Source organism: Aethalodelphis obliquidens, unplaced genomic scaffold (genome assembly GCF_003676395.1).
Source record: "Aethalodelphis obliquidens isolate GAN/ISIS:26980383/991018 unplaced genomic scaffold, ASM367639v1 scaffold4, whole genome shotgun sequence".
In the NCBI taxonomy this organism is placed as follows: Eukaryota; Metazoa; Chordata; class Mammalia; order Artiodactyla; family Delphinidae; genus Aethalodelphis; species Aethalodelphis obliquidens.
The window spans coordinates 47,267,811-47,285,565 of NW_020837948.1; the positions used below are offsets into that span (position 1 = coordinate 47,267,811).

General features: G+C 33.3%; 1 protein-coding gene across 11 annotated transcripts in view; it reads left to right on the forward strand.

The window, feature by feature from the left end:
• Positions 1 to 17,755, forward strand: part of TMEM161B (transmembrane protein 161B) — a 69,251-nt gene that overhangs the window by 33,284 nt on the left and 18,212 nt on the right. For 5 of the 11 annotated variants that reach the window (XM_027100666.1, XM_027100673.1, XM_027100674.1 and 2 more), the window contains 2 exons: positions 1,209 to 1,306; positions 4,780 to 4,936. In XM_027100666.1, coding sequence (XP_026956467.1) covers positions 1,209 to 1,306; positions 4,780 to 4,936 — 255 coding nt within the window. Of the gene's footprint in view, positions 1 to 1,208; positions 1,307 to 3,090; positions 3,137 to 4,779; positions 4,937 to 17,755 lie in introns of all 11 variants that reach the window. The other 6 variants (XM_027100676.1, XM_027100677.1, XM_027100671.1 and 3 more) reach the window with 2 other exon arrangements.

The following is a 17,755-nucleotide window of genomic DNA, read 5'->3' on the forward strand; positions in this document are numbered from 1 at the left end:
GTGCAAATCCTCCTTCTCTGTATTCCAGTGGTTATGTTCTTTAATAAAGTATTTCTGCCTAATATTATAATTTTCAAAACACTTTTACACAGTCTTATTTAATCCACACAGTAACCCTAAATAGTCACTGTAATTTAATTTATGTTTTACTAATGAGGAAGCTGTTGATCAAAGAAATTAAATGAGTTGTTCAAGTTCACTTAACTATTAGGAGTCAGGATTTTAATCCAGGTCAGTTTTTAGTTTCTGTGTTTCTTTTTAACTATTCCACATTTGCCTTTTCACAGCTACCATAGTCAACATTTGTAAAACTTAGTTATGTAGTACAGTATTTATTCTACAAACATTTAAATTCTTATTATATGCCTTGTCAATAATTTTGTTATTTTTACAATAATTTTTATATGTTGAAAATGCTTTACGTTTACAGAAAGATGCACTAACAACACTATTCTGTTTTAGTAGCAATAATTATTATTTGATTTATTGACGTGAATTAAAATTTTTACTGAGGTTTTCCCAGTTTATACTTAATCAAGAACAAATGCGAAATTGTTTCTTGTTATTATAATTATTGTTACTGAAAGCTTATTGCTTTTGATTTATGTTTGATTGTGTTTAAAAATTAAATTTGGAAATAATACATACGCACCTGAAGAATTCTGTTGTTTTCCTCCATCCATGATTCTTAGTAAAAGCAACTCTGAGCTAGCCTTTCATATTTCAGGATTTCTCATGCACATAAATCTTAATATATTTTTTCAGCTCTGACTTGTTTATACCTACGGGTCTGTTTATATGTATGTGTGTGTATACGTGTATAATTTCAAAGTGAAATGCATTTTGTCTTCATTTCCTTTTACTCTTGTGCCTAAGGAAAGAGATGTTAGGGCTGTCTTTAAATCTACAGAAGAGAGAGCAGAAAAAATGGGGTGCAGTGCTAAGCTAGCAGTCAAGGTTTTGTTTCTGTCACTAGTTTAGGTAACTCTTTCATTGGTAATCTGTATATTCTCATAATAATTTACATCCATATTTTGTAGTTCCCCTTTTAAAAACTACTTTTGAGTGCCTTACGTCCTTTTTGATGAAATATTAGAAGTTCTTTTTCACTGTGAAATTTATAACCTCATTTGTAGTTAGTTTGATACAAACACTTGAATAACAGTGAGGGTAACTTGTTTTCTGTGTCACTTGTCTGATTTTTATAGGAAATATAATGGTCACATTGAAAGTAAGCCACTAACCATTCCAAAGGATATTGATCTCCATCTAGAAACAAAGTCAGTTACAGAAGTGGATACTTTAGGTAAGGGAAATCTGGGTAAAGTGTTCTGTAAATCTCAGTTTTATATTATGCTAGTGAAAGTACTTTATCTATTGTTGTTAGATTTTTTTGTTTGTTTTCCTAATCATTAAGTCCATTATATAGACTGAAATCTTTCTCAGAGCTTTAGAAGCTCAGAATGACTTCATCTGAATTGAATTTGTCTTTCTATCCACCTAACTGGTAGTAAGCCTTATTTTTCCCATTTTTTAGAAGAGGCTGTCTTACACAAGTTTGTTACACAGTTTTGGTTTATGTTGAGATTACAGTCAGTTTTCAGTATCTCAAATTCTATTCTAAATTGTCATCTATACCAGTTTATTTGTTTTATAGTGTTGCTTGCAGAAATGCATTTGTATGTTTGTATTAAACTACCAGTATTTACAACAGTTCAACTTTATGCTGCATTTAGTGGAAAGGAAAGTGGTTTTAGTATGATGAATTAGATTAGGAATTAGGAATAGAAAACTTTATTCAAGATTTATTTTTACCCATTGGATATCTCTGAATAAGTCATTCAATTTTTTTCCTGTATATCAGTGTTTATAATTGTATAATAACTATGATGACTTTAAATTTAAAATGAAATTTATATGAAACTATCCAGATCCTAGAAGAGAAAGGCATCTAAGGTGATATTGTTTAGAACACTAGTTTTCAAACCTGGCTGAATGTCAGAATCACCTAAGCAGTTCTTTAAAAATAAAGATACCCCCATACCTACCCTTGGAGATTCAGTAAATCTAGACTGGCTTCTGGGAATTTGTATTTTTTAAAATGTTCCACGTGGTTCTGATTTTTTTTGACCAGGTTTGAGAACTAATGGTTTACATGATAAGTGAGGAATTAAAATAACACATTTAAAAAAGTAATTTTGGTAATGTTGTGTAATGTATCATTATGTAATTTGGTCCTTCTTGGGTTAAATGATACCACCTCAGAAAAACCTTAATAGATTCATTTAAGCATCTCATAAAGAATTATTTTGTGATACAAGGTGGCTTCAATACATTTGAAAGTCGATTCTACATTTACAAAGATTGTATGTATATATATGGAAAGGGTGTCCTAGAAAATGTCAGTGAGGAACAATATAAATCAGTTGTCTGGTGTCATTCAGACTGTTGAGACTGGTTATGTCATCCTCTTTTTTCTTTTTAACTATTTTTCATGCAAAATTTAAAACATGTAAAAGCACTTGAACTTTCTGATTAGTTGTCCCATTTGTTTTATTAATCCTATATGTGTGCTTACTTGTACAAGAATACTTATACACGTTTCCTGATTTCTAAGACAATTTTTTGTTATTTTTACTAATTAATGTTTATTGAATAGTTATCAGCTAATTAACCTTAATAATAGTTTAAATTGAGTACTTATCAGACATTGTTATAAGTACTTTATTTGTATAAACTTGCCCTCACAGTTCTATGAGGTATGTAACTGTTATTGACTTTTTTTTTTTAGCTCATTAGTTAGAGGAGTTAAATAACTTGACCAGGGTTACACACTGAATGTGGTAGAGCCATTTAGTGAGAATTAGGCTATTTAAATAAACTTAAAAAATTGAAGTTAGGGGTAATGTGGTTTCAGCTTATTCAGTATTTTGTTTTACTTTTACAATTTTGAGAACTAACTGCAAATGGTACTAGTTAAACAACTGATCACATAACATTAAGATCATTGTAGTTAATCAGAATAACAGCGAGATTTTTATTTATATTTATGTAATCATCCATGATTGCATGCTCTGTGTCTGTGTTTAGGTAAAAGTAGAAGGTTTTCTGCCTGAACTTTAGGGACTCTCAGAAGGTTAGTGCAAACCACTGGGATTGATGAACTCTCAGTTTTTTTTGTATTCCAATATTCTATGAGAAGCATGTATATAATTACATTATTGAATACAGAAAGAAGAATATAATACTTGAGTTAAATGTATAGCCAAGAATATATAATTTGTTCTTTTGTTGAATGTATATATTATTGATATCTGAATAACTATCTTATAGTCTCTCAATTTGTATTAGCTCTCTATTACAAGAACCTCTTAAAGAATGTAAGAACATTTGAATGTCACTTGGCTGTTTGCTGTGAATGAGTTCCCTGAGGGAAGCCTGTGTGAGTGCGGGCAGGCATGGAGAATTAGAACATTTACTTTAACTTTTGTTAATAAAAACTGAAAACTTTTAGTTAAACAGATATTTGTCTGTCTGTTCCATCCATTTCTCTGCTATCCTTCCAGAAAGTTATTTAAAAAGCTCCACTGAGTGACTTTAGAGGGGAGGAGGGAGGTCTACAGAGTAGGAATTTGCAACCACTGTAGGGTAAATCTTTCAGAGTGATGTTCAGAAGCTATTAGGTGTAATACAGCAAAAAAGCTAAAGCAGTTAAAATAACTTGAAGGCAAATTAAGTGTTGTTAAATTAAGTTGAAGCAAACAAATAATTTACCCAATTATAAAAGGATTTGGAATTTTTGCTGTCACCTCATAGAAATGTAAGTTTGGTTAGTTTGTTTTGATATTTTAAATAAGTCTTATTTTGAGTGGTATTTTATTTTTAAAACAATTTTTTTGTAAATTCTGATTTCAAAATATCCTCAGGTGTTACATTTTACAACTAAAATTTTTCCAAAGCAATGTAGATCATTTTATTATGTGCCAGTGAGAATGTAGGAAATGCTATTTTAGTATGTGATATATTTCCGCATTTTTAGGAGGCCTTCTACAAAATGATGTTGATATTTTAGACTGCTCCCTGGCAGAAGTAAACCAGCATATCTGAGAAGAAAAGGGGATGGAATTATACTTACTTTCAGACAATGCTAATTCTAATGTCAATGAATAGTTTGTTGAAGTAGTATGGCTATATGGAAAATTGACAGGCATTTCATCAGCTTTTCTTGTAGGAGTAGAAGAGAGAATAAAACGTACATTTATTTAATTTATTATTTTAATCTGCAGTAACTCACAAAATTACTAATCCTCCGTTAGTATGGTTAATAAATGTGACATAATGTTCAACTCTCTTGCTTCACAGAAATGAATATAAATAAACCTGTAGTGTTCTACATCAAGTTGTATTCTAAAGCTAAAATATTATAGCTCAGATTCTTTTAAAAAAATCGTGATTTATAATTTCTGTAGAAGCTGAGTAGTTAAAAAATACCAACTCATTTTTCAATCATTTATTTTTAACAACAATTTAAATAATTTTTGGTAATCATTTCAGGTTTATTTTAATTATTTAATTTATGAGGTATTAAAATTTAGTTTTGGATGCCAACATTCTTGATCTATTTCCTGCATTTTTAGATTCTCGTATTTGCAAACCTTACATTGCAAATCATCAAACAGAATAAAATCTAACATGTTTGAAGTTAATTATAGATAAATCCTCCTAAGCTATTTATGAAAGGTTAAGTAAAGCTTTCTTTCTTACACCTTTATTTTTCAGCATTGCATTACTTTCCAGAATATCAGTGGCTGGTGGATTTCACAGTGGCTGCTACAGTTGTGTATCTAGTAACTGAAGTCTACTACAATTTTATGAAGCCCACACAGGAAATGAATATCAGCTTAGTCTGGTGCCTGCTTGTTTTGTCTTTTGCAATGTATCCTTCAAAACATCATTAATATTAATTTACGAATTTGTTTTCCTTTTACAGCTAACACCATTAGATCTCGTCTGTGATTTAAAAAGGATTTTAGATCATTAGAGAATTTTTCTTTGTTGAAATTCTCTTTATTTAGTTGAAAAAAATTTTCAAAATAGAGGTAAATAGTTTCAAAAGTGAAATACAAGGAAAGATACCAGTTCCCTGCCTTCCCTTTCCTGTCTGACTCATGTCACAGAGGAGCCACTTTTACCTCTTCTAGGTATTTCTTTTGAGATTTCCTTCCATATGTTTAAATCTTACGTGATAATGGTATTTCCTTAATTTTAGGTATTATTTCATCTTTCTCCCCCTTCCTTTTCCTTTCCTTCTTTTCTTTCCAAATACTAAGGAGACAGCTTTTTACTTAAATCAGTAGTTGGTTTTAGTTACACCTATGAAAATATTATTGATAGTTAAGTATTGTAGTATCATTACCCTCCTTGAACAATTTTCTATTCTTCTTGTATCGAAGCTAAACTCTCCTACAGAATTCTAAACCTCAGTAGTTCAGATACATCATTTCTTTCTTTTTTTTTAAATTGAGGTATAGTAGATCTACAGTATTCTATTAGTTTCAGATGTACAGCATTTTTTACAGGTTATACTCCATTCCTGTGCTATACAGTATATGCTTATTGCTTATCTATTTTATACATAGTAGTTTGTATTTCTTAATCCCATACCTGTAATTTGCTCCTCCTCCCTTCCTTCTCCCCTTTGGTAACCACTAGTTTTCTATATGTGTGAGTCTGTTTCTGTTTTACATAATACATTCATTGGTTTTTGTTTTTGTTTTTTTTGGTCATGCTGCTCGACATGCAGGATCTTAGTTCCCCAACCAGGGATCGAACCCACACCCCCTGCAGTGGAAACTCGGAGTCCTAACCACTGGACCGCCAGGGAATTCCCTTTTTGTATTATTTTTTAGATTCCGCATATACGTGATGTCATACAGTATTTGTCTTTCTCTGTCTAACTCATTTCACTAAGCATAATATTCTTTAGGTCCGTCCACAGTGCTGCAAATGTCAGAGTTTCATTCTTTTTTTGACCAAGTAATGCTCCATTTTGTGTGTGTGTATATGTATATGTATGTATATATGTATACTACCTCTTCTTTATCCATTTGTCTGTTGATAGGCATTTGGATTGCTTCCATATCTCGGCTACTGTAGATAGTGCTGCTGTGAACAGTGGGATGTACTTATCTTTTTGAATTAGTGTCTTTGTTTTTTCTGGATGTATATCCAGGAGTGGAATTACTGGTTCATATGGTAGTTCTAGTTTTCTGAGGAACCTCCATACTGTTTTCCATAGTGGCTGCCAGATAGCATCATTTCTATTCTGTTTTTCCATGGAAATATCCTCCTAGAGCCCTCAGTTCTCTCAGCTTCCTGTGTATCTGTTATCCTGGGATTTCCTTCACTATCTTCCCAAGAATTCCCTGTGCCCCTTTTTGGATAACATCATCTCCTCTTTGGTTTACTCTCTTGTTTTGGCAGAGTGCATTCTCCTATGGTGTCTTTAGAAAGTGTGGTATATTTTTTATTTTTGGAAATCTTGCATGCCTGAGTTATCTTTATTTTTTTTCCTATATTCAGTTTATATTTTGGCTCAGTACAAATTCTAAGAAAGAAATAGTTTTTCCTCAGAGTTTTGAAGGCTCTTGAGCAATTGGATGCCGTCTTGCTCTTGGCATATGCCTCCCCTCCCCCCCACTCACATTCACCCTCCAGAAGCTTTTTCTCTTTCACCGGAATCCTTACGGTATTCTGAAACTTCATCATTAATTGTGTTAAGTTCTAGGTTTAGCTTTTCAACTGGAAACTCATTTCCTTTAATACTGGGCAATATTTTTGTTATATTTAAAATAATTTTTTTTTGAAATTAAACATTCTCTCTTAAATTTCCACCTGTCTGGAGGCAACTTTTTCTAGCTCCTTTCTGTTTGATGTTTATATCCATATTTCCATATGCATACAAGGCCACTGCCTGATTTTAATTTTAGGCTTTAAATATTGTCATTTCACTCTGGAAATGAGGACTTAGAACATCTGCCTGGGTTGTCACCTACCATTGATCATTTCCCATTCACCTTATCTTCTGACTATAGTAATGTCATATTTTAAGGAAATACTCATTATTTATGTTATGATCATGTAAATGCTATTCACAGATAAATACTTGCCTTTTCATTTGCATTGTTTTCTTTGTACATATTGTTAATTCAACTGCAAGCTCAGTATGTTCAGAAGCATTAGATGGTATGTCAGTTTCATCTTCCTGGAGAGAGTTCTTCGGGAGCCCTCAGATAGGCCCTGTTCTGGATTGGTTAAGTTTCCCAACTGATGCACAGCTATTCCCCTGGAAGCACCAGTTATTATCTTCTTAGGGATTCTCTTTACATGTCTCAGACTGGGACTCCTTTTCTTATATTCCATGTCTGCCTCTTACTTGGTTTACTTTCTCACTTTGGTGGAGCGTATCCTTCAGTATTATCTTCAGAAAGGTTGTGTGGGAAATGCATTTTTTGTGACTTCGCGCACCTGAAAATATTTTTACCCTGCCTGAAAATTAATCGATCCTTTGATTGAGAATGCAATTCCAGGTTTACATCATTCTCTTTATAGTTTTGAAGGCATTATTTTTCTGTCTTTGAAGTTCCATTCTTGCTCTTCAAGGATTCCAGTTGCCTTTCTGATTTTTCATATGTCCAATATTTTCCCCCTCTATGGAATCTTTACTGTTTTTTCTTTGGCTGCCTGGTATGTTGAAATTTTATGAAGATACGCCTTCTGTTGAGGATCTGTTTTCATTCATTGTGCTGGGACTTCACCAATCTGGAAACTCATATTCTTGACTTCTAGAAATTTTTCTAGAATTATTTTATTTGTGATTTCCTTTTCTTCATTTTCTCTGTTTCTGAATGCTTATTGTTCAGATATTAGATTTCCTAGACTTGTTCTCTAAGGTGCTTATCTTCTGTCTCTCAAAAAATGTTTATATTTTTATATTTTAATTTTCTAGGAGTTTTTTCCAACCTTTCCAACCCTTTAATTGAATTTTTGTTTTTAATTTCTGCTATAATTTTTAATTTTCAAGTCTTCTTTTTCTTCCGTTTCTATCCCCCACCCCTCACGGGATCATACTTTTTTAAAAAAAAAAAAAATTATTTATTTATTTATTTTTGGTTGTGTTGGGTCTTCACTGCTGCATGCAGGCTTTCTCTAGTTGCGGCGAGTAGGGGCTACTCTTTGTTGTGGTGCACAGACTTCTCATTGCAGTGGCTTCTCTTGTTGCGGAGCACAGGCTCTAGGCGTGCGAGCTTCAGTAGTTGTGGCATGTGGGCTCAGTAGTTCTGGCTCACGGGCTCTAGAGTGCAGGCTCAGTAGTTGTGGCACATGGGCTTTGTTGCTCCGCGGCATGTGGGATGTTCCTGGACCAGGGCTTTAACCTGTGTCCCCTGCATTGGCAGGTGGATTCTTAACCACTGCACCATCAGGGAAGTCCCATACTTGTTTTAAGATTACATTATCTTCTCATGTATATTTGAGATATTGATAGATTTTGTAAAAGTTTTCCTTCTACCAAGTATCTTTTTGCTCTGAGTTGATTTAGTTTCTTTGGTTTGGTCACTGTCTTCCATATTAAAGACTTAGAGAGATCCGGTGATCGATATTTGCCTGTTTATATTTAAGTGTGAGGCACTAAAAGGATGAATGGAAGCTCTGAGCATATGGTGAGGCAAGTTGTTGGATAATCTTGATAGGCCAGAGATCATCTTTTTTAACCTCTCCAAAGCATAAATCTCCAGTCTTCTTTTAGGAGGGGACAGTTTGAACTGGTTACTTTTTAAAAGTACTTCCTTCTAGTAAGTACTTAGTTTTACTATCCCTTTAGTAGGTACTTAGTTTTACTATCTCCTGTTCCAACACACATATTCGCACTTTCACCCCAATGTAGATAATTACTTGGTATCTGACCAGTTCTTTATCCTTTCTCAGAGTTCTGCAGGTTGCATTCTTGACTTTCTGATTGAGCTTCCTAATTCTCTTTAGTCATTTACCACTTATCTGCCTGCTTTTTGCTTCAGATTTTTACTGCTTTTTCTCTTCCTATTCACTGTATTTCTGTACTTAAAAACAAATTCCTTTACTGTCATTTTGGTGGGAATTAGGGAGAGGCAAATATTAAGTGGATATGCTCAATATGCTATTTCTATTCAGAAGTATTATAGTATCTCTTTGGTAAGATTCTCTGTTTTTTATCTTTGTTTTTAGGAACTCTGGTTAGTGAGATGTTGGATATCTTTGAATGATTCTTTAATTTTTATCTCCCCTTTCCATTTATTTTGCACTATTTTCTTGATTTTTCTCAGTTTTCTCTTTTAAGCCTTCTGTTGAATTTTTATGTCATTTTTTAAAAGACTTTTTCTTTTAAAAGTTCCATTTTCATAGCACTCTTGTTTCATGGATGTGTAATATCTTTTTATTTTTAAGAATATTAATGGCTTTTAAGTTTAAATTTGCACCTTGCATTGTTTATTTTCTGAGTCTCCCTCCTCCCCCTTTTTTGTTTCAATCTCTACTGTATTAAAGATTGTTCTTGAATGTCTTGTGGTCTTTGAGTATCTGTTTATATTCAAGAAGGAGGGGTTAAAAACTGGAAGTTTTGTGCATGTGGCTGGAGCTTGTTGATTGGTAGACTTTTTAGTGGATGATTGAATAGAGACCTGGAAGTATTCTTCGGGAACCTCTAAATATCAGTGTCTGCTGGTTGTTGGGCCTATCGTTTTCTCCAGAGAAGAATTGTCCATTCTCCCATCTGTGGGATCTAACAGTGTTAAGAGAGCTGATTGGGGAAGAAGGCTCTGAGACTCAACATTCATTGTGCAGGCGTTAATTTAACTGCATGTCTGAGTCCTCCCCCTACCATTTGTTTTCAGCTCTTCATTGTCACCCTAAGTTTTACATAATACCCCCAAGCCCAATCTTCTCTGGTTTAATATCTTTAAAAATTAATTCTTCTGGGTTTTGCCAGAATTGGGGAAAAGCCATCATCAAATCTCTATAATTAGGCAAGACAGAAGATCTGGGAAGTCTAATCACACTAATACAGACATTCAGCCAATCATCTTGTTTTCATACATTTTGCAACCCTGCCTTCAGAGGTACCTGCTGTCTGACTTTTGCAATTCCTGACTTTTGTTTGTATCATGTGTTATGAATTAATTGGCTTTCTTCTCACTGGGTTCCTCACCTTGTAGATCCAGCATAGTAGAGAAAACTGAAACCTAAATCAATTACTGCTTGTCCATCTATTTCATGTCTTCCAAAATTTGTTGAAAATTTTTTTCTACTGTCATCTCTTTTCCTATTCTTTGTTTTGAGGAGTTTTACTTTCCTTCCTGTGTAGTTTATTTAGTCAGATTTTGGGAGTAAGCAGAATTAATACATATCTTATATCTTTTATTTTCAACCAGAGACTGCTGAACAGTCTTTTAAAGCTGTTAGTGGGGCTTCCCTGGTGGCGCAGTGGTTGAGAGTCCGCCTGCCGATGCAGGGAACACGGGTTCGTGCCCCGGTCTGGGAAGATCCCACATGCCGCGGAGCGGCTGGGCCCGTGAGCCATGGCCGCTGAGCCTGCGCTTCCGGAGCCTGTGCTCCGCAACAGGAGAGGCCACAACAGTGAGAGGCCCGCGTACCACAAAAAAAAAAAAAAAAAAAAAACTGTTAGTGGATACCATTTAAAATACATGATATGATTTGACATTTGACACCACTGTGCTATCTCTCTACTGACTTTTTTGGATTGATTTAGGTATAATTTAGAGTAGAAGAGCCAGAACAAAGCCTTAAGAGTTGATGTCTTCACAAGGTTTATATTGTACTGGGTAGAAATACTGATCATGCGTGTCAGTTGAGAAATATCCCCAGATATTCAGTGTTGTACTTATTCAAGAGCAGATTAAAGAGCAGATTAAATTCAAGTATTTAAAATATTACTATTTAGTTCTATAGTATTAAATATATGAAAATATCAGTCAGAATAAAGACCATCCCTAGACATCATCATATGAAACACACTAAAAATATTTTAACTTGATAATTAGCACTAGCTGAATGTATGTCTTGCTACTTTTTTCATACTTTGAGTGTTTATGTTCTCTGAAATATTGTTTATTATGGAATATTCTCATTTTTGCTTCATTCTCTTCATGGTTTGTAGCTATGATATATTTGTGTAGAAACGTGTATCTTGATACCCAGTTCTATTTAATGTGATACAGCCCTTAATACCTACTTACCAGAGAAATTAGAAAAACGTACTTCTTAATAACTACTCAAATTATTGTTTATGTGAATAAATTTTTATCTTTCATTTCACTCAGTAATGCCTAATAATATGAGAGCAGAGGTCCCAAACAGTCTTCAGCACTGAACTGGCTCTGCTTAGTTTTAAGTAGCACACTCGTGAAAGGCACCAAACAATAGCATCCCTGCGGGAATCTAGTAGCTGGCTGTCTCTCCATCCCAGAGAAGACAGAAACTGGTGAAGGGCTTTATAATCCAAGCTATTTTCTGCCAACTTTGACCCTCCACAAAGGGGGTAGAGAAGAAGAAGGAAAGTAGAATTGTGTGTATGATTTTCTTTCGAACTTGTAGCATGTGAGAAAATGACCTGCTGCCTTCAGTGGCGTGCAGGAAACCAGAATTAAATGCCAGATATCCAGATGAACACCAAGGAAGAGTCTGTTAATAGCCTATCTTTTATCTTAGTTATAACATATCTGGTATGCCTTTCACACCCTATGAACAGTCTAGGTGCAGTGACCTCTGTCTGGCTTCTCTTTATTTTCTTATTGTATGTGCCTACTTATTAGTCAAACACATGTCTCCATTGATTACATAGGACAATGGCTCCACTTAATTCCAGAGTCACACATACATCAGTTGACTCAAATTCTCTGCAGTTGTTACTGATGAAATGTCCTTTGTTAAAGTGGTCCCCAAATTAGATACATATAACGTAAATAATTGGTTCACTTCAAAGTGAGGAAGAAAATGGTTTTATTTTTGTGGTCATTTTCCCCATCAGTTTTATTTGACATTCTTGTGTCGGACAACAGTTATAATTTTTACATAATCTTGAAAGTTTTAAAAGCACAAGAATGATTTTTTAAAACATGTGACACTAAAATCTTGAACCCTGGAACCTAAAACTGACCCATCATCCCTTGTCATCAGCTCTGCTTTCTGCTTCAGCTGAGTTGTACATGCATCTAAGCTACGACTCCTGCTTCCAGTCTTACTCCTAAACCCATAAAAATTCTCAGCTCTACTCCCTTGCCCATTTGTAATTCTAACCACCTATTTGTCCAAGTCTGTGTGTTCCGGTTCCACTTATGCCAAGTTACATGGTATGTAGAAGGTAAGGGGTAAAGAAAGCCTTATAATGAGGATGGAGAGGTTGTAGTAATTGTCTTTCCTGTATGATGGCCCATAACATCTTAGAGTCACTGGAGAAATGTCTACTGATTTCCTAATATGAAGCATGTAATTTTCATTTATGAATAAAGAAAAGTAAAAAGGTAAAAACGGTGCTTGCAAAAAATCCAGAGGTCCTTTGGTGGAAGTAAAACTTTTAAAAATTAAAATATTCTACAATTGATGGATTTCTTTTAAAAAAAGAACCTTTTCTTATGAATAAGCTGTATCGTAGAGTAATATTGAGTCAATTACGTGAATTTGAGTGAGAAGAAAGCTATTCTACAAAGAATGATAAAGCTTCTCAGTAGTCCTATTATATTTGCTTAAAGGACTGGATCATTAGTCACATTTCCACAGTGCTTGTATTTTACAATGTGGATGGTTTAAGGTACAAAACCCTATTATGTATGTTTTTAAGGCTATGTTTTAAAATTTTAATTTGTCTTGGTTGCCAGACATGCAAATTTTATACAAAGCAAAAAGTTGTGAATGGTTTAAATTGAAATAAATTCTTAGGTTTTCTGTGTTAAATATTCAGTTCTATATGTAGATTTGTAAATTAAAGGTCTACAAATTAAATGCTGTATTTGTTTGCTCTAAGAAATAGACAACTACAGCAAAGTAGTACAACTTAGTCACCTCTTCTGAATTCCTTAAACGATTCTAAATTACTGTATTCTTTACAAAAATGTTCTGCTTTAGATTAATAAGAAAAATGAAACACTAAACCCTGAAGTGAACTGCATAAGATATCATGTTTCCTAGTGAGAAGGGAACAGAGTCAAAGCTATTGAATTTGAGCCAAGGTACTTTTTTTGTCTTGGAAATTTGTACATAGCGTGTTGTGTCAAAACTTGATTCTTTAACAAACTTTTGGAGATCTTCTGTGACATTAGTGCTGTCAGATTATTCACCTTTCAGGTCAGAAACCTAGCGTTACATAGAGAACTTACATGGGAGATAGGACTTTTTCTGTTGGTTAATATATAGTTAAGTATGACTTTTTTTTTTTTAGCTAGGAAATGATAATTTTCCTTCTGAATCTAAAAATGTAAGTGTAAGTTTGATCGTTTTGCTCTATTTTAATCAGAAGATTAATTAATAGTTTTTTGTTTGTTTGCTTTTATTTTTTAATAAAGCCTTTGTTTTTATGCTTTCAAAAATCTTTGGCCATCATTTCTTTCCATAATTTGGTTAGGTTGAGGCTGGCTGTAAGCTGTTTTGTGGGATGGATTTTAAAGTTGCATAGTAGTTTTTGGCTTATATCTGGGAGAATTTTAACTAAAATAAAGTAATCGAACCTTCACCTCCAAGAAAACATGAAAAAATGTTTTAGTTAAAAATTACCCAAATTTTGTTTTGTTTTTTTAACATTTGAAGACAGGATCAGATTATTTTGACAAGGATTTTATTTGGTAACTCATAAGAATTACTTTATTGTTAGTTTTTAATGTCCATTCTGTAGCAGATTCTTGGTATAGTTTCTAGGTTTCTCTTCAGCAAAGTTTAAGAATGCAAAGTTTAATGTTTTGAGTATTTCATTTGCCTTTTCTTATGGAAAACTAGATGTGTTAGGTTTAATCATTTGAATAGGAAAAAAGTTAGGGTTTTATTTTTTTTGTTAGTGGTCACAAAAACAATATAATTTTTCACATATTAGAAAACTTGCAGTTTACATGGAAATTGCTTAGTTGAGTGGAAACGTGATCTATTTTAAAAAGGTAATTATACATTTTGTGAAAAAATTTTGAAAAACGTCTGTGAATCCTCTGTTTATTCCTTAGGTTACTATACACTAGATATGTATATTGGCAAAAAAATTGGGAACATTTCTTATCAGAATACGATATCTTTGTATTTCTTTCCTTCTCAAAAGAGTATTTATAAAATATCTTTGAATAATTTCAAGATGTTACAGTGTAGAAGACATTTTCTTAATATGAAAATTGGGTCTTTAAAGCAATGTAAGTATAAATTATGTTAAAACATCGTAGTGCTTTGACACGTATATGTTATTAAAGTTGTTATCCTAGTTGAGGGAAACTTGCCATTTTTAGAACTAAAAATTAAGCCTGTTCACTATTTCAAAGCTCTTATCTCCAGCTCAAAGATAAATATATTTAAAATACTTCCTACTGTGTAAATCTTCCTACCTGTCCTTGATTTTTCTTTTCTGTTGTAATTTTTGTATCTATAAATTTTGGGCTAATTCCAGTTGTGAAATACATTGACATTAAATTAGAACATTAAAAATGTCAGCCACATGGCAGAAAAAAATATATTCCCTCCCTAACATTCTCTTTATTTCAGGGGTAGAGATTTTATAATATAAAGCAAAATAAGCTAGCACCAAAGTAGGTGGCCCGTTTAGCTAGGACTGAGGGGTTAATTAACAAGGGGGAAAATTATTAACGGAAAAGAAAATGACTATTTGCATCAATGGTTTTGCATTTATAGTTTTGAATATTTACTAATATATTCTTTATGAAAGTCTAATGTACAGGATGATCTATGAAAGTAATAATAGCAAGATAAAAGTAAGGAGAAGCATTTACTCAAGTGAAGGTACTTGGCCATTATTTCCATTGTCATAAGTAAATAAATGTTATATTTTTACCTAGTACGTGTTTTTTTTATACATGTACTGATAGAAGCCTAATTTTGGTATTATAATGTTATTTACATTATTGAGTTGTATTTGTGTACAAAAGGGTTAAAAATAACTATATCTAATTTGCTTGTAAATTGTGGACAATTAGTGAAGAAAGATCAGATCAAAGGAAATAGCTCTTAGAGAAATTTTATTTTGAAAGCCATTTCTATAGTATTTCATGTGTAGTTTATTATTTATTTTTCTATATGAATAACTTATTGTTAATAAGCATACTCATGGGATTAGAGAATAAAAGGATGTTTCTTCCTATTTAGAAACAATCTGTTATATAAGTATGCGAGAAATTTGATAAGTATCTCAACCAGAAACTTTGTTAATCTCTTAGCTAGTACAGAAAGTCTCTATAAGTGATCTCAAAAGAAAGTTACCACAGTTGTTAGTGAGGAACTAAATGTGGTACCATAATGTAGTTATTTCTCCTGTCTCTTTAAAAAAAAAAAAGCCAGATTTATATTCTGATATGTCTAATGCTAACAAAAGTCTGCTTTTTAGGAGATTTTTGTTTAGTCTACTACCATGTACTACTGTTTGGGTCTGTTATGTATTAATTGAATAAAATACACATTGCTCTAAAAATTTGGTAGGATAAGCAGTTGAGTTTTGAATTGAAACATAATGAAGCATCTACAAAATAAAATCCGAGAATAGACTGCAGTTGGTTCAGCAAATCTTTGTGTAACTCTTGGCCAGTTTCTTCTTGACCAGGAATGAACTGTTAAGGGTTGTTGCTGGAAAATACTCAGATTTTTTTCTTATTTTGTAGGGAATGTATAGCTGTTAGAAAAGCTGCCTATTTACTTCTCTATAAAATAGATCAAATACTTGTTGTGTTCTGTCCTGGGTGTATGTATGTCACATCTTTGCCAGTGAAAGACTTAGACTGTATTGAAATCTTAAGGTTTTTATGATCATAGTGTTTAACAAGCATGGGAAACTTTTCTAACAGTTGGTTAATGTTAATCATCATTAACATTTTACTATTTTAATTCATAGGACATGGAAATAATCTCAGTGCATATGTGTTTTACACTATGAATTTGTGTGTAGTTTAGGTTCTGTTAAACTCTAGGACATAATGTACTTTCTTCCAGAGTGGGGGTACATTGTAGATCAAGATTTTATTAAAATCTAGATTGAATCTTCCAAAATGTTAAATTTTATTAAATACTATATATACATTGTTTATAGAGACAAAAAGTTCTAAAAGTGTTGTATTAAAAACCAAGAGTCCCTTACCTTCTTGCCACTTCCTCTGGTCCTGTTTTAGCTGTTTATTCAGGCTTTAAAATTTTTTTCATATTTCTACATATAATGCTTATACTACTGACACTTAATTCATCACTTGTAATAGTTGAGGATTTTTCTTAAACTGTCATCCTCTGTGTTTTCTCTTTTTTATGTTCTTAATATAGTTACTTTACAATTTTTGCTGAAATCAGTTCAGTGATTTTTAAAAATTTATTTTATTTATTTATCTTGGCTGCATTGGGTCTTCGTTGCTGCTTCTTTTTCTAGTTGCGGCAAGTGGGGGCTACTCTGTTGCGGTGCACGGGCTTCTCATTGCGGTGGCTTCTCTTATTGCGGAGCATGGGCTCTAGGTGCTCGGGCTTCAGTAATTGTGGCGCACAGGCTCTAGAGCGCAGGCTCTAGAGCACAGGCTCAGTAGTTGTGGCGCACGGGCTTAGTTGCTCCGCGCCATGTGGGATGTTCCCGGGCCAGGGCTCGAACCCGTGTCCCCTGCATTGGCAGGCAGATTCTTAACCACTGCGCCACCAGGGAAGCCCTCTGATTATTATACCTATATAAATATTGTTCATATGTGAGCATTATAAGGTATTATATCTTCTTTTGCAGTTTTTTTCATTAATTAATTTTTTAAATTCACTTTTCTGTGTGTTTATTATTAATTCCACTAGCTTTTCAATATAGTTATTTCACAACGTCACTTATAATTTGTATTAGTTCCTCTTCCGTCCCACCCCCCACCCCCATAGAGAAACCCTTCCCAAAGACCTCTGTTCTCTGGCTTTTATCTGAACTGGTTGAACTTTTGGCTTGCTATACAACTGTCATCCTGGGACTTATTTTTGTTGTCATCCTAGGAATTCCCTTTGCCTTTCTCTCAAGTTTAATTTGCCATTTCTAGGAATCAGTGTTTTTCTCTTTCTTGGTTTGTTCGAATGTTTTGGTGGAGCTTTTTGCGCATGTGAGGTAACCAGTTTTAGACTTTGCAGTTTTGGAAGTGTCTTAATTCTCTGCTCTCATTTATTTAATTGATATTTTGGTTGAATAGTGAATTCTGGGTTGTCAGTATTTTTCTTCGTAATTTTGCAGACATTGCTCCATTGTCCTCAGTGTCAAAAGTTGCTGTTAAGAAGTACAGTGTCATGATGTTTAATCTTTTGCATATGACTTGTTTTGCTTTATTTTTCTTTTCAGAAGGTTTTTACAGTCTTCTCTTTATTTGTCTGGTTTTTGAAGGTTTATGATCATGTGCCTTTTTGAGAATCTTTTTTCATTATTTGTGCTGGGCTTTTGGTAGGCTCTTTGAATTTGGAAACTTCAAGTTTGGAAATTATCTTGTACTATGTCTCTGATAGTTTTTTCCCT